Genomic DNA, 22,637 nt, shown 5'->3' on the forward strand with positions numbered 1-22,637 from the left:
AAAGATTGAGAAAAGATGTGAAAGGCAGGAGTTGGGACGGATTATGTGAGGCTGAGGAAACATGGTTTTGACTGTGGCAAAATGCAAAATAAAAAAGCATAACACATTGGGGAAAAACAGAGAAAAATATAGGTTCATATATATATGTTCATCTTGATATGGAAATGGACATGTAAGCATTAAAGCAATGACATAAATCAAATTAAGGGGAACACAAAAAGTAATGCATACATTTTGAAACAAAATTAAAAAGCAAATTAGAGAAAATATTTCTAATATTAAGCTACATTGTGATAAGATAAATGTATATTTTAAAAAAACACAGAGAGAACAGAAAAAAGAGCAGAGGACATGAAGAATTTCCAAAAGAGAAATGAACAATGGTGTAGCCTTATTTTAAACGTACCACAGAGACGCCCTCCCCTAAACCTCCACATCCCTTTCTCTACCTTCTGGCTGCTAGACTAAGAATAAAACAGCTTACTGATCCTCTGAGGGTAGCTGAGCCACAGGCTCGCCCAGAGGATGTGTGGACATTAGATCAGCCCCTCAGAGGCCCCACATCTGGCAGCATCTTTCTCTAAAGCAAACACCTTTGCTAACTGAACAGGAATTCTGGTAGGATACAGTGGGAGAGGCCTCCATTCAGGTGTACCTAAGACCGAGCAGCCTCTCAGTGGTCCACAAGAGAGCAGGAGCAGCTTCCTTCTGGACCAGATGCCACCTCACACCACACTGGGTGGGTCCAGTGTGCTCGCAGGCCAGGTATGGACACAAAGGGTCTGGGCAGGAACATCAGCAAGTTGTCACAAACCAAGAGGCCAGTGGGGCCTGCCCACTACTCTTGTAAGTGGCTGACATTGCCAGTTGTCAGCTGGCGGCCTTGGATCCACTGGTAATTATCACAGATTATATAACTGTCCTTATTAAGGAGTGCTGTGCGGGGGCAGGGCAGTGCCCGACTCAGACAGGTGGGCGGGAATTCTGGCTCTGAAATTCGCTAGCCTGTGCCTCACCTCTCTGAGCTTCGATTTCCTTGTATATATGAGGAGGAATGATAAGGCCTTACCTGAGGACCTGGTGCTCCACCTGAATAAGGGAAGGAAAGGACCCAGCAGAGAGGACACGGTCCCCACTACATGCTAGCTCAGATTAATCACCTCAAAGTTCACAAAAATTCTACAGTGGAAGTGGGTGCATGAATGATTCTTGACCAGGACAAATTAGTACCAACGGAGGCTTCACACGCCCTCAACTCTCTATTAATCACAAGAACACCTGAACATCAAGTGGAACCCTCCTCGTCACCACTGGCAGCAAGAACACCCACACAGGTCCTGGCAGTGTGGCCACAGCCTCTGACTCACTCACCACTAAGCAGAGCCTTCTCAAGTCCCCACCTCCACCCCACTGCCCAGAATCCCTGGGACAGGACTCCACAATCCTTCATCTTTGCCCCACCTATCCAAATGTACTGCGGACATTTGGGAATAGGAAGGGCTGACAGAGGTCATAATGTGACAGTAGAGAGGGGACTCCTGGGTGGGGAGGACCCCAGCGAGTCAGTATTCTGAGACTTAAGAGAAGCAGGAGTTGTCAGGGTGGAAAGGCCCTTGAAAGACATCCAGTCCATCCCTCATCTCAATCATGAACACGGCGTGAGGCGTGTACCTGACACTGCTCTGCCGCGAATCACCGCCTTCTCTCGCCTGGATTATTGCGCTAGCCTCCTTACTAGTCTCCCTGTTTCCACCCATCACCATGCAGCCTATGATCCTGTTAAAACAAAGGTCAGATCATGTAACTCTTCTGCTTAAAACCCTCTAATGGGTCCCCATTATACTGAGTGAAAAGCGATATTTTTACAATAGCCCTTAAACCCTGGACAATCTGATCCCTCTGTAACCTCCCAGATTTCCTCTCCTGCCATTTTCCCCTTCGGTCACTCTACTCTCGGCACACTGACCACAGGTGTTCCTCCAACACACCCAACACCCTGTCCCAGGGCCTTTGCACCCACTGTTCATTCTGCATGGAACATTCTTCTCTAAGACAAACACATGGCTCACTTGCTTACCTCCTTCAAATCTTTGCCCAAATGTCATTCCATTTTTAAGTTGCAAAATCTCCCCTCACCCTGCCAGGACTCCTGATTTCCCTTATCCTGCTCTATATTCCCCTCCCCCCAGAATATTTCTGATAACTAACACACTCTATAATCTATTTATTGTGCTCACTGTCTACTCCCCAATCCCCCCCCCCCCACCTACAATGTGAGCTCACAGGGGCTGGTATTCGGTAAATACTGGTCGGATAAAGGAACAGACCTACCTCTGCCTCCCTGTAACTTACCCTATGGGGCCTTACTCTGCACGGAAGGATGCAGACACCTCCTCCTGCTTCTCCAGCTCTCTTAGCCTCTCTGCTCTTCGGTGAAAGCCCTGCAGTTTTCTCCAACTGCTTCTCACGTGACAGCTCCCTCACCTCTCGATGTAACTCCATCCGTCAGCATCTCCCCAGAAGTGTAGAATCCGGACTAGAGGCACTAGCGGCAGGTACAAATGTTTGGAGAGCGACAGAGGGAAAGTGGAGCAATCTGGAGAGGGAAGAAGCAAGACAAGATCCAGGGAAGGGAGACCTGAGGAGTTACTTTCGTACAGGCCGTCTGACGTTGGACCACTCCAGTGGGGAGCCCCTACCTCTCCTACCTTCCTCCCACCACGCATTTTAACTGACAGCCTGACAACCTTCAGCATCCCTCTTTTCCAGAGAAATCCAGTGAGTCTACCTAGGTGAGCACCAGATCCAGGACACAGGTGGGTGTGGGAGGGGCCGGACACTCCTCCCCTTTCCGCAGGGAATAGCTGACAGGATCTCCCGCTCTCATCCCACCATTTCAGGAGGGATGCCAGTCCATAGCAGGAGCCCAGGGGAGACGGAGCTCTTAGATACTCTGGACATAGAAGGGTCTAGAAGGATTTTAACAAAAACAAAGCATGCTTGGACCAGATGTGGTGAACTATGAGAAGTACTGTGGTCAGCAGGGGACTAAAGAGAAAAAGATCTGCAGAATCACAGGGCCATACTACCCCCAGGATTAGCAGGTGGCTCAGGTGAGCTTCCCTGCTCTGCTCTACTTTAAATCTGGCAGATGTGATTCAGTGATGGCCTTGCTGATGACATACGCTCTGCATTTCCAGCCCCCCATCTCAGCAGGGTACAGCATCTCCATCAAGCCAAAGTCTGATTAGTTGGAGAGACCATGTCACAGCACTCTGGGAATATTAAATAATATTTACAAGGGAATGACGTTGGGAAAATAATTACTGGTGGTAAGAGGCAATCAGCGGCAGGGAACTCCTCCACTGCTCAAGTGGTGAAAAATTAGACAGAACAGGGCTCAGAGCAGCGGAGGGTTTGTCACGGGGACATCGAAAGGGTTTGGGAAGTCACTACCTCTGCTGATCCTGTTGATAGGATAAAGCAGCCTTGCAAATAAGAGCCATACCCCAGGAGGCCTGCATTTGAGGGGATTTAAAAATCAGGCCAGATCCTGCCAATAGCTTCACTTTTAGGTGTTAGAACTGGAAGGGGGCTCAGAGATGGGCACCACCACTGGTTCGCAGTTTGAAAGATTTCTGCCTTCTAAAAATACTGCAAATATTAAGTAATAATTAATTTGTTTTCATATTTTTTATTCATTAAAGACACATAGAGGACTGCCAGCTGGGACAAGCAGGAATAGACACAGGATTGATGTCACTCCAGCCCCAATCAAGAGACCTATTGTTTTTTTGACAGCTCAGCTATATTAGCCCATGTATATGTTCTCTTTCGAAAACATTTAAAATAACACAAGGGCCCACTTTGAAATACCTGAGGGAACCTGGAGAATCTACACCAGAAACTCCAAATCCAGGCAAACTCTTCTACCTGAGGCCCAGTGAACCTAAGTGGCTTGCCCCAGGATACATAGCTGGCTGTCAACAGGGCCAAGGCCAGACCCAGAGATTGGGGAAGAGACTGCAAGGGCAGGGAAGGAGTAAGTCACAGCAGCACATGTGAAGGCTGAGTGTGGGCTATGGACACCGACAGGCTTGGGCTTAACTCTTGTTCTCGATTCTTACCAGCTGTGGGACCCCGGCAAATGTCTAAAGCGCAGAGCCCATTTTTGTATCAGTAGAATGGGATAATAGTACTTACCACATATCGTTGTGAGGATTAAGCAACAGAGCGAGCTCTTAGTAATCAGCTTCTCCTTAACTCCAGTTTGTGTGAATGGTGCAGGTGGGGAGTGGTCTGTGTAGACAGACCTAAGATTGACAAATTTGGAGAACAAGGTCACACGACCCAACTTCCAGGTGCTACCCTGACAATGCCAGTGGAAGATAAATTCTGTTCCAATGGAGTTCTGGGTACTAAACTGCAATGCTATCACTTCTAGGTAGTTACTCAAAACTGAGGGTACCTCAAAACCCAGACCGTATCCAGATTCACTGCCTCTCAATTGATGCAGGGTGGGACCTGGGAATCTGCACTTCTAAAATTTATTATTGAGATATAGTTACATATCATAAAATTCACCATTTCTAAGTATACACTTTTAGTGGTTTTTAGTATATTCATAAGGCTGTGCAACCATGACCACTATCAAATTCCAGACCCTTTCATCACCCCAAAAAGAAACCCCGTATCCATTAGCATTCTCCATTGCCCACTCTCCCATTCCTGCCAACTACTAACCTGTCTCCAATTTGCCTGTTCTGGGCAATTTATATGAATGGAATCAGATAATATGTATCTTGCTTCTTTCACGCAGCACAATGTTTTCAAGGTCTATCTATGGTGTAGCATGGATCAGGACTTCATTCTTTCGGAATCTACACTTCTAATGAGCTCCCCTGGTAGTTCCGATGAGTGGACTTTTGGGAGGAAAAGAATGGCGAATTCACACAAAATGAAAGTTTGGTTATCATACAGGTACAGGGCCTCAATCCTCCTGTCAGGTGTGTCTGTCTCGGAAGCCCCACTGGTAACAGGAGGCCATGCTGGCTGCTTGCTTCCTCCAGAGACTGAAGAGGTTGGGCAGGGTCTCCTAGTGCTCCGTAGGGAGATATGTCTGTGGACAGTGGCCTGGCTGCTCTGGGAACTGGGCAGATTAACTGTGAGAGATTCACACAAGGGGATTTAGTCTCAACTCAAAGACTTTAATGTACATTACGCTCTTGAAAAAACATCTCCAAGGAAACAAGTGGAACCAAAAGTCTTAACCAGCAGGAATTCTCATTCAGAAACCTGGCATGAGCCACAGCCTTGGAAAAGAACAACACAAGGACTTTGATCATAGTACGACAGCTCAAAGTCAGGGTGGCAGGGCCTGTGTGCAGGACGGGCATGCCCTTAGGACTCCCAGGAGACTGGAGCATCATTCCTCCTGTGGCTGACAGCTCCACAGCAGGACTGTAAAGACCTAGACTTACTGGTTATCCTCAGAGCTCTGAATAAAGGCCCAGGATTCCAACAGGGCCAACGAAGCCTATCCAGACCAACAATTGTTCTTTGTTTTTGAATCTCCAGGTCTTCAGAAATAGTCATGGTGGCTCCGGTGAGGAATGGGGACATACAGAAGTGCTACCAAGTCCCACTTCTGGGTCTGAGGCTTCACAATGAAAAAGATGGGAGAGGCGTGGCACCAGTAAGGCCCTGGGGTCAGGGGCCACAACCACCTTGGAAGATTACTCACTGGGACCTCTAGATAGAAGAAAGGGACTTAGCTGGAGAAAGCAAGAGCTGATAACTTGTCAGACTGAACTTAACTGTCTTCTGTGTCACACCCTTCCCAATCTGGGGCTCCTGAGTTGTCACATGCCCGTGTTTTCTGTGATGTATCCCCATTCAACAAGCAGCAGACAGAAATTCTGCCTCATTTCTCTACTACACTGTTTAACTTTTAAAAAGTCACCTGACACTCAGACCTCTCAGCAGTCCAGGGTTTGTTTTCTAACCATCCTGTGAAATAAGCCATCAGTTCTCTTGGGGTTTTGGCTCAAATTCTTCTCATTCAGAAGGAAGTAGGTTGCTGTGGAGGCTAGTCTCTCCCAAGACCTCTGTAAGAACCCATGCGGAATTCAGTCCAGTTAGCACCAAGGCCTAGCTGATGGGGAACCTACGAATGTACCTTCAAGATAGTACAGTCTCTTTGGCACTGAAGGAACTTATTTATTGGTGAAGGAGAGAATTCTGGCTCCATCTTTGCAGAACCTGGTGGGGCCGCTGCGCTGGCAGGTCCCAGTAGGACGGGATAGAATGGAAAGGCCGGGACTGCAGCTGTGGGAAGGGGTCTTCCCTGGCTGACAGCATTCCCGGTTAGCCAGTCTCCACACCCTCAGGGAGCTCCACCACCACTGGGGCGCAGTCCTCCGGCTCTGCTTCGAAATCCCACCGAAACTTCTTGGTCAAGTGAGCTTGGAACTTTTCAGCTTTCTGCCTCAGGGTGGCATCAACGGCAACGCTGCGGGCGGAGGAAAAGAAAACCTACAGAGAACAGAAGATAAGTCACTCCTGAGAACACAGGAGCCGAGAAAGCTGTGGAAATTTACTCACGGTGTTCAGCTCTCTGGGGCGGGTAGATCAGCTGCTGGTGGCACAGGCCCAGGACACCCGCTGTGCTCTCCCCAAACCAAGAAAAAAGGTCCACACCCAGCTGAGAAGCTGGGGCAAGACTAGAAGGGAAAATTACTATCTTGGGCAGAGGTACCCCACTGGGTAAGGCCAGTGGGGCCATCACTCTGGCCCTGCCTTCTGAGGAGATCTACTTGGCACCGTAACTCAGAGTAAGAGGTAGTAGCTACACCAGCTGGTACTAAAAAAGCTTGGGGGGCGTAGAAGCCTCTGGATTCCATAAAGTCCCAGGCTCTAAGCCAATGAGCTGAACTGCTGCTCTAAACTAAATGGCCCACAGGCTGCCAATTTGAGGTTTCTATTCCCCCTAAAAGCTGTCTTTGATGTTCTTTTTTAAAAAAAATTATGGTAACATATACATAACACAAAATCTATCATTTTAATCAATTTTTTACATTATCATTTAAAACACTATTAAATATACATAACGCAATATTTACCATTTTTTTTTTTAACACCTACAGCACCTGGTCTTCCTAGGTGGTCTCCCATCCAAGTACTAACCGGGCCCAGCCCTGCTTAACTTCCGAGATCAGGCAGGATCAGGCACGTTCAGGGGGGCATGGCCACAGACAATATTTATAATATTAACCATTTTTAAGTGTTCAGGGGCATTAAGAATATTCACACTGTTATACAACCACCACCACCGCCCCTTTCCAGAACTTTTTCCATCTTTACAAACTGAAACTCTACACCCATTAAATAATAATTCCCCATTTCCCTAGCCCCTGGCAGCCACTATTTTACTTTCTGTCTCTCTGAGTCTGACTACTCTAGGCACCTCATAGAAGTAGGATCATACAGTTCTTGTTCTTTTGTGTCTGGCTTATTTCACTAAACATAATGTCCTCAATCCTCTTTTTTGTTGTAGCCGGTGTCAGAATTTCCTTCTTCTCAAGGCTGAATGATATTCCATTGTATGTCTACACATTTTGTTTTCCATTCGTCTGTCAATGGCCATTTGGGTTGTTTCTACTTTTTGGCTATTATAAGCAATACTGCTATGAACATGGATGTAAAAATATCTCTTAGAGTACCCACTTTCAATTCTTGTAAGTATTTACCCAGAGGTGGGGTTGCTGGATCATAAAATAATTGTTTGATGTTCTGAGGAATCACCATACTGTCATCTGCAGTGGCTGCGCCATCTTACATTCCCATCGGCAGTGAAAAAGGGTTCTAATTTCTCCACATCCTTGTCAATAGCTGTTATTCTCTGGGTTTGGGGGTGGGGTGGGGTGGATAATAGCTATCCTAATGGGTATGGAGTGGTATCTCACTGTGGTTTTGGTTTGCATTTCCCTAATGATTACTAATGTTGAACATCTTTTCATGTATTGGTTGGCCATTTGTATATCTGCTTTGGAGAACTGTCTTTGCCCATTTTTAATCAGGTTTTCTTTTTTTGTTGTTGTTATCAGAGTTCTTTATATATCCTGGATATTAATATCCTGTTTTGATGTCCTTTTTACTTCAGTTTCATCTAAGATACACATGGGCAGGGGAAAGAACAGTAATTTTTTCTACATCTGAAACTCCATCTGGATTGTTCAATCTAGATTGTTCTAGATCCCAACCCTTTCTAAAAATAACAGCAAACCCATTACTCCTTCTCATACTATTTTATACTATTTTCAAAGAAGTTTCGCAGAGTATCTCAATGGACCCTCAAAATGCCCTGGGAAGACATACCAGAATGCCCACTTTTTAGAAACGGAGCCTGATAGAAATTAAATGACAGGACCGAAGCTATCTAGAAAGGAAGTAGTTTTTCCTACACTACCTATCAGCTCCCAGCAGGACATTGCACAGACACAGGAGCATGGGGGTGGAAAAAGCTCTTTGATCCACCTTCATGCCGTAGCTGGCCCACAGACCACCATGGAAAGAAACCGCATTCCAGGGGCCTTGACCTAACAAAGGTAACAACAGGTGTGTACTCTGTGGCTGATTCTTTGGGCAACATCCCTCCCACCTGTTTCTCCACTGTCTTTCTGTGAGCAGAACCGAGGCTCATTTTCAGTGGTCTGTGGAGCCATTTTGTTATAGTGGTAGGAAGGATGGAAGTGATGGGGGGAAGGAGGTGGAAGCAGAAGGGGGATTACAGAATTTGGCTTCATTAACCTGGGAATCGACTAAATACAGGAGTGGGAAGCATAGCCACAACAAAGTATCAGATCAATAACTAATTAGAGGGGCTGTGTGAGCGTGGTAGCGAGAACAGTGGGGAAGCTGGCGGCCTGTCTAATGGAGCTTGCCCTGGATACAGAGCCCAGCTGAACTCTGGTGAGGGAAGCACAGAAGCCTTTTTTCAAACAGCATTAGTTCTGGAGGCCCTGCACACCCACAAGTCTGTCCCCAAAGGGCCTGGGGAACCCGGTCGAATTAGCAAAAGCCTCTTCCAGTTCTCCTTCTTCAGCTGGTAAATTGTACTACTCTCTGCACAGCCCCTCCTTTATAGCCATGTTGAACAGCTGCCCAATGCGCTACTGCCTCTTCTGTGCCTGTACACACGCATGCTTTTCCCTGTTTATAATACCCATCCACCCGTTTTACCTCTTTCACCTAGCTAATTTCTGCTAGTAAGTCAGGCTCAGCTCAGACATCACTTCCTTTACGATGCCTTCCCAGACCAAGGATGGAAGAGGTGCTCTTCTATGCTCCCCCAGTACCCAGGGTTACCTTGATCACAGCCTCAATCTCAACTAAGTAACAGTCCATTTACAGTTGAGCTCTCCCAAGAGATGAGGAGCAACTCCAAAGTATAAGTCTTTTTCACACCTGCATCCTACATTCCTGGCACAGAGTCTGACATATAAAAAGGACCCATAGATATTTAATGATTAAAAGAATAAGGACCATAGGTTCTAGGAAAATCTATTTTGGTTCACTTTTCTACAGTGCATAGTATCAAAGTGCTCGATAATTATGTGATGATGCTGGACAGAGTAAGGGGCTTATCTTGGGGAGAAGTGGCTTATTTACCAGGCCCCTGCATACCATCAGTTCACAAGCCACCTCCTTGTGACATGCCTCTTATAAAAGCCCAAGCTGAAATGAGCTGCTCTAACCTCTGTACCCCTAGCATTGTGCCTGAAATGCCTTCCCTTATGGCATTTCTCACTCACACTGTGCTTGCATTACAGTGACCTGCACTCCTTAAAAATAGGGAATGAATCCGAATTATCAAGGTGTCCCACACAGTATATCATCTAGTGCCTGGCAGAGAGTTAGGGCCCATATGATATTCACTGAAAGGATAAGAATGAGATGTAGGGATTGCCTTGCATTTGGCAATGGCCAGCAGTGAGAAGCTGGAACGGGCTGGACTCATAATCATCACTCATCCTTCCCATCAATCTCTCAAACAGTACCTGGTAATAAACTCAGTTAGAAGCAAGTACAATAGAAGCCTTCAGTCTAAAAAATAAGGCTTCTAATTTGAAAAGTGCTTTGTCCTTTTTAAAGAATTTGTCACTCTAATCTTTATTACAAACATGGGATGTAGGAGGATAGGAAATTACTATTCCCATTTTACAGATGAGAAGAGTGACGAATGCTGAGCAAGTGATAAATGTTGAGCAGCATCCAGTCCAAGAAGAGAAATCTCAATCCTTTTCCACTATTAAGACTTTCTTGTGTTGACAAAGATTTAATGCATCCTTCATATTTTCAGCATTGCCCTGTGGGGACCCAAGGGGCTTGGAGACCAGGTGCTTCTGGAAATGTCCTCTCTGTAGGCCTCCAGGATTGAGGACACAGCCCAGGTTAACTTTTTTTTTTTTTTTTTAACAACTTTATTGAGATATAATTCACATACAATTAAATTCACCCATTTAAGTGTTCGATTCATTTTGACAAATGCATACACCCTGCAACCACTATGATATAATCAAAATAGATATCCTTGTAGTTTCTTCTTTTGGTATCTAGTTTTATGAGTTTGAAGGACCATATACTATCAAAATCGTGATACTGAACAGTTCCATCACTCTAAAAAATGCCCTAGTGCTGCCCCTTAGTGGTCAAACTCTCCCCTTATCCCTTGCCCCTGACAGTCAGTCACTGATCTATCTTATTTTTGTCCCTATAGCTTATGAACTTGATATTTTAAAAACTCACAATTCAGAAAAACAGATGTTTAGACAATACCTAGTTTTCAAGCAATAACTTACTAAAAGCATACTAATTGAGTAATTTTTTTTATACAAAAAAAGGTATTACTACTTTTATCATTAAGTCTGTGTATTCTTAAATTGTAAATTACTTTAGTCAGAAACGTAAAAGCTTTCTTTTAAACCCAAGTTAAAAAGAGTTCAGTCAGGTCACCTTGAGAAATTTAAAGTATCAAGGTAGGTAGCTGAGTCACCGTCTTATCCTACTTTTTGGCTAGACAAAAAAGATGTAATTTCCTAATTTTTTCAATTCCCAAATGATTATTCAACTTAGAATGAAACTAGCCAGAGGTAGAACATTTTATTTCAGCTTGCAGAAGAAAAGTGTTAAAAGCAAGACTATCACTTCATAATGATTACCAGAAAAGTGAAAAGCAGGAGGAATCTTATCTTCTGAGGTCAGTTTAAAGAATTCGGGATGTTTCATCTGGGGTTCTAATATATGAGAGCCCACCACAAGCTTTAGAATTGAAGCTCAGCCTTGCCATCCTCTAGCTCTGGTGATGTTGGGCAAAATTGTTTGATCTCTCTGATCATGTTTCCTCATCTATAAACTGCACAGTAAGTGTGCAAAAGTATTAGACTGCTTATGGCAGGAGGTAGAGGTAGGTGAAATTGATCATAGCTAGTATTACGACAAAAATACATAAAAATACTATTATGACAAAAATATATCAGAGCCCATGTTTCTCTTGAGTTAAAAATGGACACCAGCATTTAGAATACTAGCAAGAAAAGAAGCTGGAAAGCATACATAGCCTATTGTTAACTAAAAGTATTTTCAAAAGCAGGTTACGTGATTATATGCCTAAATGATATGCAATCAGCAATAAGAATCTTTATTTTGAACATAACTTACTAACACACTATTAAATTCAGATTATTCTTTCAATGGTTTTAAACAAATTGTGGTGACTCCAGTTGTTTTAAATAAAAGAAAAAACTGTATCTATTTTTGTAAAATAATTTTTATTCAAGCTAAATCCATGGGATTTGTAAAAACCAGTGGCATCTATTCAAAAGGGCCTTTAATGGCAGAGGCCATTACATGGCTGATTTTATACAAGCTAATGTGGCTGCCTTTAAGTGCTTACACATACAAACACCAGTTCCTCTCCATGGGTAGTAGCCATTTAAGCTCCTAAATAAGAAAGCTAGTTCTACTTACTTGACTACCTGAGGGGAGAGCAGGCGGCTGACTGAGGAAGGCTTTTATGGACTGATTCACTCACTCATAAACACCCTGAATGAGTGCATCCATGTGGGGGGATGATTCTCACTGCCAAGATGGCATCAATGTAATTCTCCATTAAAAAAAAAAAAAAAAAAAAAAAAAAAGCTTTGTAATATCCTTTCTTACGTTGTGCCGTTGAAATCTCAATTATCCTTCAAACTCTTGGTCAAATGCCCCCGCTGCAAAAAGCTGTTCCTGATCTTCTGTCCCTTCATATCTCAACTCCAGTCTGAATTAACCAATCCCTCTTTGGTGTTCCTAATGTCCTTTGATCAGACTTCACTGTTTATACCGATCATATTAGGGTCATCTATCAATATTACCACAGGAATTACGTACTCTATTCATCTAAAAACATCCAATAACATAAAGTGAAATAAGTGCTAGGCCTCAACTCGGTGTTGAAAATAACCAGATGAACAAAAAAAAAACTTTAAGTAAAAGCTCATGGCTCAGTGGGGAAGTCAGGCAGACAATATATAAATTTCAGCAAGTACAGCCTATGCAATATAATAGTGACAAGTACAAAGCAGATTAATAGTATGGAAAGGAGAGAGATCAGGGATGGCTTTGCAGAGAGGGATGCCTTAGGACGAACAAGTATGTTCCAGGCAGAGGGAAAATCGAGTTCAATTAAGAAGGCATGAAACAGTTAAGAAGGCATGAAACTTCACACCAATGTTTCTATCAGTCATGCCAAATGGAAAGTTCTAGAGACCTACTGTGCTTACAGTTAATATTGTACTGGATACTTTTTAAAAATGCTAAAAGGGTAGACTTCACATTATGTGTTTACCACAATTAAAAACAAAAAATAAAGAAGGCATAGAGCAGCATGCATGTCTGGGGACTTGCAAAGAGACCACTATCGTTAGAAGAAAGCAGAGAAAGGAAAGAGAAGCCAGAGAACATGTTAGGAGCCAGAACAGAGTAGGCCCTGTGATCCATGTTAGGGCTGCAGAGAAATAGAATCAGATGTGCACTTTTAGAGCAGCAACTCAGGTGGCAGCATGGGAGACAGATGGACTGACAGGGGTAGGGATGGAAGCTGACAAACTCTGACGTAGTCTAGATGAGACCAAAGGCTTAGTTTACGGAAATGGTACCACAGCAAGACTGCCTTCTAAAACGCTTCATGCTCTCTGGAGTTATTTGGTTAATTCATTTGTTTACTTTCCCACCAAAATAGAAGCTACAAGTCAGGGACTCTGTTGTGCTCACAGCCGTATATCCAGTCTTAGAACAGGGCTTTGTATACAGCAGGTGCTCAGCAAATACCTGCTAAATCAATGAACAAATCTCTTAAGGGCAGAAACCCTGGCCAATTCATATATGTACTCCTCATCACTTTCAGGAGGATGTTGTATTTAAAGAAAGGATGCTTAAAAACATGTGATTAATTTTTTAAAGGCACATGTCATGGAATTTTCCAAAGAACAACAATAAATTTTCTTGGTGAAAAGTCCAAAGATAGAATTCTTCCAACCATCAGCTTTGCACACCCCACCTGGGCATCTAGCAATCAAGCTGGACCCTTTCTGCTTCATAAATTATTGCTGGCCATAATGCTTCAGCAATTAGAGCTCAGCTGTTGGTTTTCCTGACAATGGTCGGGACAGCCAGCAACAGTGTGGCCTTCCTATGTTTGTGCGGCAAAGTTAATGTACATCATGAGAACTGCACACATTCCTGTGAGACTGCAGCCACCGCCAGAGGTGAGTTAGCAAGCTGATGCCTCCTACTCCTCTGCTACCCACAACCCAGTAACTTTGGGGAGGATTTTTCCTGCAGAGGAAGAATAAAGAGATTTAATTTCTCTATTATATTAAGAACCAATAAAAGGGAACTTTTATACCTCTTCTGAAGTGAAATACACCAGGCTTAAGCCATCAGCTTGACTGACTCATACCCACAAGCCCTCCAGTTGCCAGAGTTTTAAATGAGTTGCCTGCTCACGGGGACTCTTCCAACAGTATGTTGGTTTTAGAAACGTGTTCCGTACCTCTTAGAAATAGGCATGATGGTGTCTCCACTACTATCCATAGAGAATCCTTTTGAGGAGATCTATACTGTATTCAGTACATGGGGGCGTAAGCACTGGCCCTAAACCAAGACTCAGGCCTGGGTATAAATCCTGACTCTGCCACTTCCCAGCTATGAGACCTTTCAAAGATGACTTAACCTTTCTGAGTCTCAGTGTTCTTTCTCATTTGTAAAATGGGAATAATCTTCCCTTACAGTGCTTCATAGAGGTTAAATGAGGAAACACATGTAAAATGGTAAACATGGTACCTGATACTCAACAGACACTTAATGAATGTTCATTCCTTTCCTTACCCTGTGTGGGAGTGGGAGGTCAGTGAATAGCCAGTCACTGTGTAAGGCCTTGTGGGAGTTTCACACACAGGGAAAAGAAAGCAGCTCATGGAACACAAAATATGGAAACTGACAGCTTGCAGCTTTGCCTCTTCTATACTTGAGAAAGTTACAAAATGTGAGTGACAGAGGCTGTCCCAAGAACATAAAGGAAGTTAATCTGTTTGCAAAGGGAGGAAATAGCACAGGATGAAGATTGTAAGTTGTTTGAAGCTTCTTCCCTAATTACCACTCATAATAAAAATTTAATTGCCAAGTTAAAAGCAAATTTCACTTTTTCTGTCAGAGAATCTCTGCAAAAACCAGCACATTTTGTTTGAACAGGAAATCAAAGTTACTTTAATGCTTAAATGAGATCTAAGGAGCTGCAGATGTTTCCCTGGGAGCAACAAGCTTCCAAACTCTGTCCTACTGGGTTGCTGCTATGGCTACAGGGAGGAAGAAAAACTGTTTTGAACTGAGTAGCTCAAAGGGGTGGAGTGATTAAAATTCCATGTACCCCAGTGCAAGGCACTCTGGGGGTGAGACAGGGAGAGGGTGGTACAGAGGAACAGTCTCTGGCATCAAGTAGCTTTTGATCGAGTAGAAGAGAGAGAACTAGTAAGCTGCTGGAGATTCAGAAACTGAAATTAAGAAAACTTTGGGTTATGAAAGAAAAGCAGAAACAAAAGGTAACCCTCTTGAGGGTGCGAAAGACTTCTTACCTGTAAGGTGCTGGTGAGGAAGTTGTTCTGGGAGACAATGTCCACAAAGAAGTCGGCAGGGATCTCGCCGAGCTGGTGGTACAGGATGGAGATGAGGTTGATGTAGAGGCTGTGGTGCTTCACCATGGCTTCCTCTGACCGGCACAGGAGGTTTAGGAGCCGCTTCCAGTGCTCAAATGCCTCGTACACATTCCCCAGCAGGAAGCACACAAAAGCAAACTGAAGTTCACCTGAAAGGTAAAGAGAGGAGACATGATCCTGAGGGAAAGGAGTTCCAGCTGACTCTACAAGGCAGTCAGTTCCACTGGATCTCAGCAAAGGGTGGTCTTTTCTCCTTGTCTCTCTTGCAGAGCCTAGCATGGGGTCCTGCATCAAGCAGGTGCTCAATCAAAGTTTGCTGAACTGCTATACATTCAAGCCTCAGGAAATCAAACTGTGGTTTTGGATTTCTGTAAAATCAGACTATAAGAGAAGAAATATACTTAGTATTAGCTTGGTGTTTAAAGAGTTTACAAAATGTGCCCATGGATATTATTCTAAGTGGATCCCAAACCTGGCTGCCTATCAGAATTACTAGGAGAGTTTGCTTAAAATAAAGCTGCCCAAATCTCACTCCCAGGGATCCTGGCTGAGGATAGATGATAGGGCCTCAGTATTTGTGGCTCTAATTCTGATTCAGATGGTCTACTCCAGGTCAGGAAAATGCTGTATTACACCATGTAATCCTTGACCTAACTCCTCAAGGCAGTCAGGGAAGGTGGTATTTGCCTCGTTTTATAGATGAGGTCAAGAGACTTTTCCAAGGTCACACATGTAATATTTGGTGATATGAACAACGGAAAGATAAAACAGATTTCTTATTGGGTAGGAACCATCCTAGAGCCTCCCAAACAGAAAAATTCGTGAGTACTCATTTCAGGGTTAGCCTGCCAGCCAGATCACTTTTGCTTAATCACAGGGCTCTGTGATTTAATCTCTATGAGTGTGTTGGTGGCTAAGAGCATAGGCTCTGGAGCCAAACTACACCACTTAGCAAATGTGTGACCTTGGGCAAGTTACTTAATCTGCTTATGCCTTAATTTCCTTAGTTGAAGGTTGTAGTGATGATTAAATGAATCAATATAGTACATATAAAGCATTTAGAATAATATACAGCACAAACTAGCACTCAAGAAACATTAGTTATTGTTCCCATATTTCCACTGGAAGCCTGTCTCAAACAAAAAGACCCAATGATCCAGAAGCCATTGTCTTTGGACAAGCAACTGAGTCTCTTGTTGCCAAGATATACTATTGCCAATCAGAAGTGTTCTCTCTAGCTTTAAATTTTTTTATTTTTATTTTTTTAATTCTCTGGCTTAAAATTTAATGAGGGTTTCTGTGGGCCTACATGTGAGCCATAAAAATAACAGAGGCACTCAACACCAAATACCTCTTCTAATGCTTGGTGTTTGATCTCTGTCACCTCCAGAGACCTGGGAAAACTAGTTCCTGTCCCTAGGCCTGTATAACTAAGTTTTATTTGTGTGACTAGCTAGCTCTTGGGTCTAGATATGCTGGACATTTGACTGATATTTTCAAAATACGTACTGTCAAATTTCCTTCATATGATCGATCTTAATGATGTGTTTCTTCAGTCAGCTTTTCCTGGTTAGTGTGAAAATATGAGCTTATGCTCCGAATTTAGGGCATTTATTTAAATTCTTGCATTTCTAGCCTAGTCTAAAATTAAATTGAGATCAGAAATAATTTCAAAGAGCTGTCATGAAGATACAAAGTGATCCCTGCAACAGACCTTTGCATAAGATTACTCTGAAGAACTGAAAATGTTTAAGAGGTAGAAAACATGATTTCAGTTCATTTTTAAGCCAGAATTTCAAGTGTTACTTATTAAATGAAAATACTGTGTGATGCATTAAGAAGCAACCTTAAAAATGTCCTTTTTTATCAGCTGAGCCAATGATATAAAAGGCCTTATATTCAAATTTCTCACTGATCTTCAAACAGAAAAACATGCAAATATCTAACCTGTAAGAGAAAAAATATAAATAGTTGTTAAAGATATGATGTTTTCTGTCACTAGTAATTGAAAAATATAGTTGACCCTTGGACAATGCAGGGGTTGGGGCACTGACCCCCTATGTAGTCAAAAATCCGTGTATAAGTTTTGACTCCCCCAAAACCAAGTTGTTCATCTGCAGGGGATTGGTTCCATGAACTCCCTGCAGATACCAAATTCAGCAGATGCTCAAATCATTCATATAAAATGGCACAGATCAATGCTCCAATCGGCCCTCTGCATCTACAGACCCCTAACTAAGGATTGAGAGCAGTACAGGTATTTACTGAAAAAAATCCACATATAAGTGGACACACACAATGCAAACCTGTGTAGTTCAAGGGTCAACTGTAAATTGAAATAAGACATCATTCTCCGACCATCCAGCTGGGAGAGGCCTTTACAAAATTGCCTTGTTAAAGGTGATGGGCAACAGCCTCCCACCTGCTGGTGAGGATGTACAACCTTCACCTAGTTGGTTGCATACTCTGATCCAACAATTTCAACCCTAAACATATGAAGAAATACATAGAAGGATGTTCGTTAGATGACACTTGCAATAGGAAAAAGAGGAACATCTTAATGATTCATTAGCAGAAGGCTGGTTCAATAACTATGAGACTTAAGCAGCCACTAAAGAAAAGTAACTGCTTTAGTAACACGGAAAAATGTTTATATTAAAGTAGGTTATAATATACTGTAATTCTGTTTTTGTAAAAAGTAACATACACACAAACACATATAATTGTATTTTAAAAGGACTAAAAGGAAATACAAAGAAATATATAAAGACAAAATATATATATATGGTTTATGTATGTATATATCAATATCTATATAAAAAAGATGGAAAGTAAATACATTAAAATAATTATGTAAAACATGATTATTTCCAGGTTGTGGGAATTAGAGTGAATTTTATTTTTTTTCTATTATGAATATATATTATTTTTCTAATAAGGTGGAAAAACAACAATGAAAACTATGATTTTTTAGACATCACTGTCCTGGTCTAAGCCAGCAGAGAGACCAACACCTTGAGAGAGACAGGAACGAACTGAGGAGGGAGGTGGGAAGCCTGGGAAAAAGAAACCCTGGGCTCTGGTCTCACTTCCACCACTTAGCCAAATCTTTTCCCTCTATGGACCTCAACCTATAAAATGAGAGCCTGGATAACAGCCATGGTTCCTGAACACAGGATTATCTAAATAGGTTCACCCAGGGGTAGTGTTTATTACATAAATAGGCAGACAGCTAAATTGCTGGGGCCTTGCTCCAGATCTCTTGAGGCAGTCTCCAGGAGCAAGGCCGGGACATCTGTATCTTTAATGAGTGTATTGGGCATGACTGCTTCCTAGGCAGGTTTACGACCCACTGGACTAGATAACTCAAGATGTACCCCTACTACATACCCTTCCCTTAGCCCACTCCCAAAGAGCTCTGTTCCTTCTCACCAAGCACATCCTGGGGGCTGCTAGGGAACTGCTTGCTGAGCACAGTCTCCAGGGCATAGCTTAGGTCCATGCTGTGCCTGGTAATCTCTGCTGGCGTGGCACCTGCTGGGAACATCTGTGTGGGCAGCTCTGAGAAGCGGATCTCTGTCCCAGCTTTGGGCTTCATCTCAGGCAGACGGGCCAGGCCTTCCTGGTAGCTTTTGCACTCAGTGCCACAGCAGGGTAGATTCTGCCCCATCCGGTCCTTGGTATGCTTCATGGGGAGCACAGGCAACACCTCTGAGAAGGCGCAGATCTGCCGGCTCTCAGGCTGCAGCTTTTCCATTGTGGCCTCAGTGATGAAGTTGGTGAGTGAGATCCACTTCTTGAGTGTGGCATATGGGTAAGGTCCCAGGAACTGGTCCAGCTCCTGGAGGTTGGCCCTCATAGCCTCCACTTCATCCTCTGGGGCTGGGGATAAGTCTACCTCTTCCTGGACTGCATTCCAGCGCAGGACGATCAGCCCCCGCTGCTGCAGGCTAAGGAAGAAGCCCATACGAGGGCCCACATCCCTGGGATTGGCCTTGTCCACAGAGCTGTAGTGGAGGAAGTGGATGCCTGGTGGGATCATCTTCACACCCCGGAACTTGGGCCCCACCTCCCAGGAGTTGTAGTCAATGCCAAATTCTGTCCCCTTGGGCATATTCAGGATGACCACAGTGGCCCCTTCAAAAAAGAGGCGCTTGGCAAGCTCAGGATCCATATGCATGGCAGCCATGGGACCAGTGGTGGGTGACCAAAAGGACAACTCCTCTTGTCTTTCAGAACAGCTGAAAAAGAAAGAAAACAGAGTTTGTCAGAACTTGGGGAGGAATGTTTCACTTGCTGAGCATCCTCGATGTGCCAGATATTGAATCACACCCTTGACATAATTATCTCCCTTAATCCTCACCACAACCCTGTATCCATTTTATAGATGAGAAAAATGAGACAGAGAAGAGGTTTTTTGAGTTTTGATTGAATGAGCAAGAACACTCACTTCACAGCTGGAAAGACATCAAAGAGAAGTGACATGTTCAAGGTCACACAAGGACACGCAGGTCACACAAATTAGAACCTGGGTACCCTACCCTCTAGACCAGTGTTCTTTGTACTGTCCACTTGGGACCTACTCTCAGACCTGTCTCTCACACAACAGAGGATGAAGATGAAGAAACCCAGATGGGCCACTCTAAACTATAACTCTGCCTAAAACCTATTGTTGGAGAGTCCCAGAAGAGCTGGGAAAGATGATTAAATCGAGCACAGACCCAGTTTCCCATAAGCCTCAGGGAAGACCCAGAAATGAACAGAGTTGGAAAGCAGATGTTCAACATCTAAAATTCACAATAGATCTGGGAAGTGAAGAGTGTGTCAACCACAAACCTCTTTTTTACCTAAAATCTAAAGTCCAAGGAGTGAAACAACTTCCTAAAGAGCCCAGTCAGTGGCAGCTCCAGACCACTTGCCCAGAATGGATTCAGGTGGCATGGCTGGCCTAGGACCAGTGTTTAGAAAAGAAGGAGCTCAGAACATTTATTTTACCTACCTCTGAACTATCTGTGAGGACATACTATAAAACTTCTGTAGGCAGACAGACTCTGCCTCTATAATATTTATGAAGAATGGTTCCAACATGAACTAATTTAAACCAAACAATTATCTAACCTTCCAGTCCTAAGACGTCTACCCATTCAATTCAGCAAATACTCACTGAATCCCTGCACTGTGCCAGGATCTTTACCAGGCACTAAATAAAATATCCACAAAGTAAGACAGTCACTGCCCTCTAGGCACTTCCAATCTAGCCAGACATATGAACAGGACTCCAAAATTTCACAAAGAGAAACAGCTGCCTGTTTAATTCTTTTTACTCTTTTTATTTTGAACAAACAGTGAAAAATGGAAGACCAGCCCTTTCCCCAAAATGTTAAGGGCATAGTTTACCATCATAATAAAAAAAAACCCACTACAAATGACTCTCACTCTAAGTCAGCATTTTTTTTCAAACTTCATATCACAACTTGTTAATGGCTTAAAAAATCAATTTAGAGTCTCAACCAGCATTAATTTTTTAAATGAAAAGAACAAAATAAAAACAATCAGAATACATCAGGAGTAGAATAAATAATATTGTTTCTGAAGTTTTGTGTGTCTGTATGCATTCTTGGTTGTGATGTAAAATATATTTGTTACTGTAGGTCACAGTCAAAAAAGTCTGAAAGTCACTGCTCTAAATAATTTTTATCATCATCTTCCTATTCTCAATCCTGAATTCAGAAGGTACTTAATAAATATTTGCTAAATGAACAGCTATTGCATTTAGAATTGCTCATCAATTAGCCACTTTCCCTTGGCATCTGTGTGTTCCTTCTTGATAATGACATTTCTTTCATTCTAATTCCACCAGCCTGTCATTCTATTCATTATATCTTCAGCAGCTGGCACGAGGCCTGGCACAGAGAAGATGCCCTGGAATGCAGAAAGTCACGTCCACCCAACTTCTCTCCATCACCTCCTTAATCCAAGTTGCCATATCCCTCACCCAGAGTGCTTGCCCCTCCAGTCCATTCTTCATCCAAAAACCAGAGTGACTTTTTCAAAATGCCAATCTAAGCATGTCACCACTTACACTTCATACCCTCTGAGTGGCATCCCATGTGGCTCTTGGAAAACCAAAATTCTTACCATAACCTACAACATCTGCATGGTCTGGCCTCTGGCAACACCTCCAGCTTGTTTCATACCATGCTTTCCCCAACCCCAAGCTCTGTTCCAGTCACACTGGCCTCTTTCAGACCCTCAAACAAGAGACTCTTGGATAGAAAACCCCTCTTTGTCATTTTTCTGATCTCGGCTCAATATTCCCTCCTCAGTAAAGCGCCCTTGACTGCAAGCTGGGTCAAGTCTCACAGCGCCTTGTACCATTTCATTTCACTTACCAAGGCTGCAATTTTGCCAATGTTTAATAGAGAGCTGTCACCACCACAAGACTTGAGTATTTTTGTACCTCTGGCACATATCAGACGCTTGATAAACATTATTTAATAAAACTGTGAAACCCATTTTGTAGTTAATAAAGGTTCAGTGTGGAGAAAGAACTTACCCGAAGTTTCTATAGAGAGTAGGAAAGAACCAGGTACGGCGCAGCCAAGGTCTCCGGCCCCCAAGTTCTAAACTTAGGAAAAAAGCGAAGTTACTCTGGGTGCCCAGGAAGTACTGGCGACGGTGTCTTTGGTGACGGTTTCCTAGGGAGAAAGGCCTGCAAAGACAGGAGGGTCCCACCGCTAGCCCACAGATCTATCTGGGCGCGGCCGTCTAAGCGAGGTGCCCTACTTCAGGGCACTCCGCGATCCCGAGCTGGGACGAGGAGTGGCCCAGCCAAAAAGACGAGGAGTGGCCCAGCCAAAGCAGAGGAGTTAAAACGGGCCAAAAGGCCGCACTCACCACCTTCAATCTCGCCCCACTCTCACGCACCGCGGGAACACACCGGAAGTGTTACCGCTTTGGTGCCGAACAAGAGCTACAGGAAAAGCGGTCCGGCAGAGCTCTCGGTCGCGAGAGGAACGGTCCGCGCCTGCAGGTTCCTCCCCATAAACTCTTTTGCATCGGGTTACTCCTTTTCGCTCCTGAACCGTGGATAACTTTTGTCAAACTATGCATTTTATATCCTAATCTAGAAACACATCCACTAACCATGGGACCTTTGGTCTCAGTCAGTCATGGTCACTGAAGCTGGGGTCAAAGTCATGGCCGCTTAGTAGAATCAGATGCTCCATGGTCCTGGTCAGCCATTCTCTACCAGAGTGTGTGTCACAGCTGTTCATAAGCCCTCAGTCTCAGCCTCTAACCTCACTCAGGCCTACGAGACAGCCTTAGAAACCCAGCTCCCAGCTAAGAGAGAACCAGTCTCAGCAGCAGTAGTCACCACAT

General features: G+C 43.6%; 1 protein-coding gene and 1 pseudogene across 3 annotated transcripts; both read right to left on the reverse strand.

The window, feature by feature from the left end:
• Positions 1–6,198: 6,198 nt before the first annotated feature.
• Positions 6,199–22,221, reverse strand: AAR2 (AAR2 splicing factor). 3 transcript variants are annotated; one of them, XM_016148347.2, is made up of 5 exons: positions 22,152–22,214; positions 21,811–21,877; positions 18,687–19,495; positions 15,174–15,403; positions 6,199–6,534 (listed from the first exon to the last, which is right to left on the reverse strand). In XM_016148347.2, exons 3-5 carry the CDS (start codon positions 19,441–19,443, stop codon positions 6,367–6,369), a joined length of 1,155 nt encoding a protein of 384 aa, XP_016003833.2. In that variant the 5' UTR covers positions 19,444–19,495; positions 21,811–21,877; positions 22,152–22,214; the 3' UTR covers positions 6,199–6,366. The 3 variants fall into 3 exon arrangements, with proteins under 3 accessions (XP_016003833.2, XP_016003832.2, XP_016003834.2); XM_016148346.2 differs by having other exon boundaries at positions 21,811–21,966; XM_016148348.2 differs by having other exon boundaries at positions 6,353–6,511; positions 21,811–22,221.
• On the reverse strand, positions 7,137–7,255 carry LOC118610115 (annotated as a pseudogene).
• Positions 22,222–22,637: the final 416 nt, after the last annotated feature.

This window comes from Rousettus aegyptiacus, unplaced genomic scaffold, assembly GCF_014176215.1.
Source record: "Rousettus aegyptiacus isolate mRouAeg1 unplaced genomic scaffold, mRouAeg1.p scaffold_m13_p_12, whole genome shotgun sequence".
NCBI lineage: Eukaryota > Metazoa > Chordata > Mammalia > Chiroptera > Pteropodidae > Rousettus > Rousettus aegyptiacus.

What these genes read in the sequence shown, in the direction of transcription:
- AAR2 (XM_016148347.2), bottom strand. Translation starts at nt 19,443, where the DNA reads ATGGCTGCCATGCATATGGATCCTGAGCTTGCCAAGCGCCTCTTTTTT. An exon ending in CAGCCCCCAGGATGTGCTTG is followed by an intron (nt 15,404 to 18,686) that starts GTGAGAAGGAAC and finishes TTTACCTTTCAG; the next exon opens with GTGAACTTCAGTTTGCTTTT. An exon ending in TCCTCACCAGCACCTTACAG is followed by an intron (nt 6,535 to 15,173) that starts GTAAGAAGTCTT and finishes TGTTCTCTGTAG; the next exon opens with GTTTTCTTTTCCTCCGCCCG.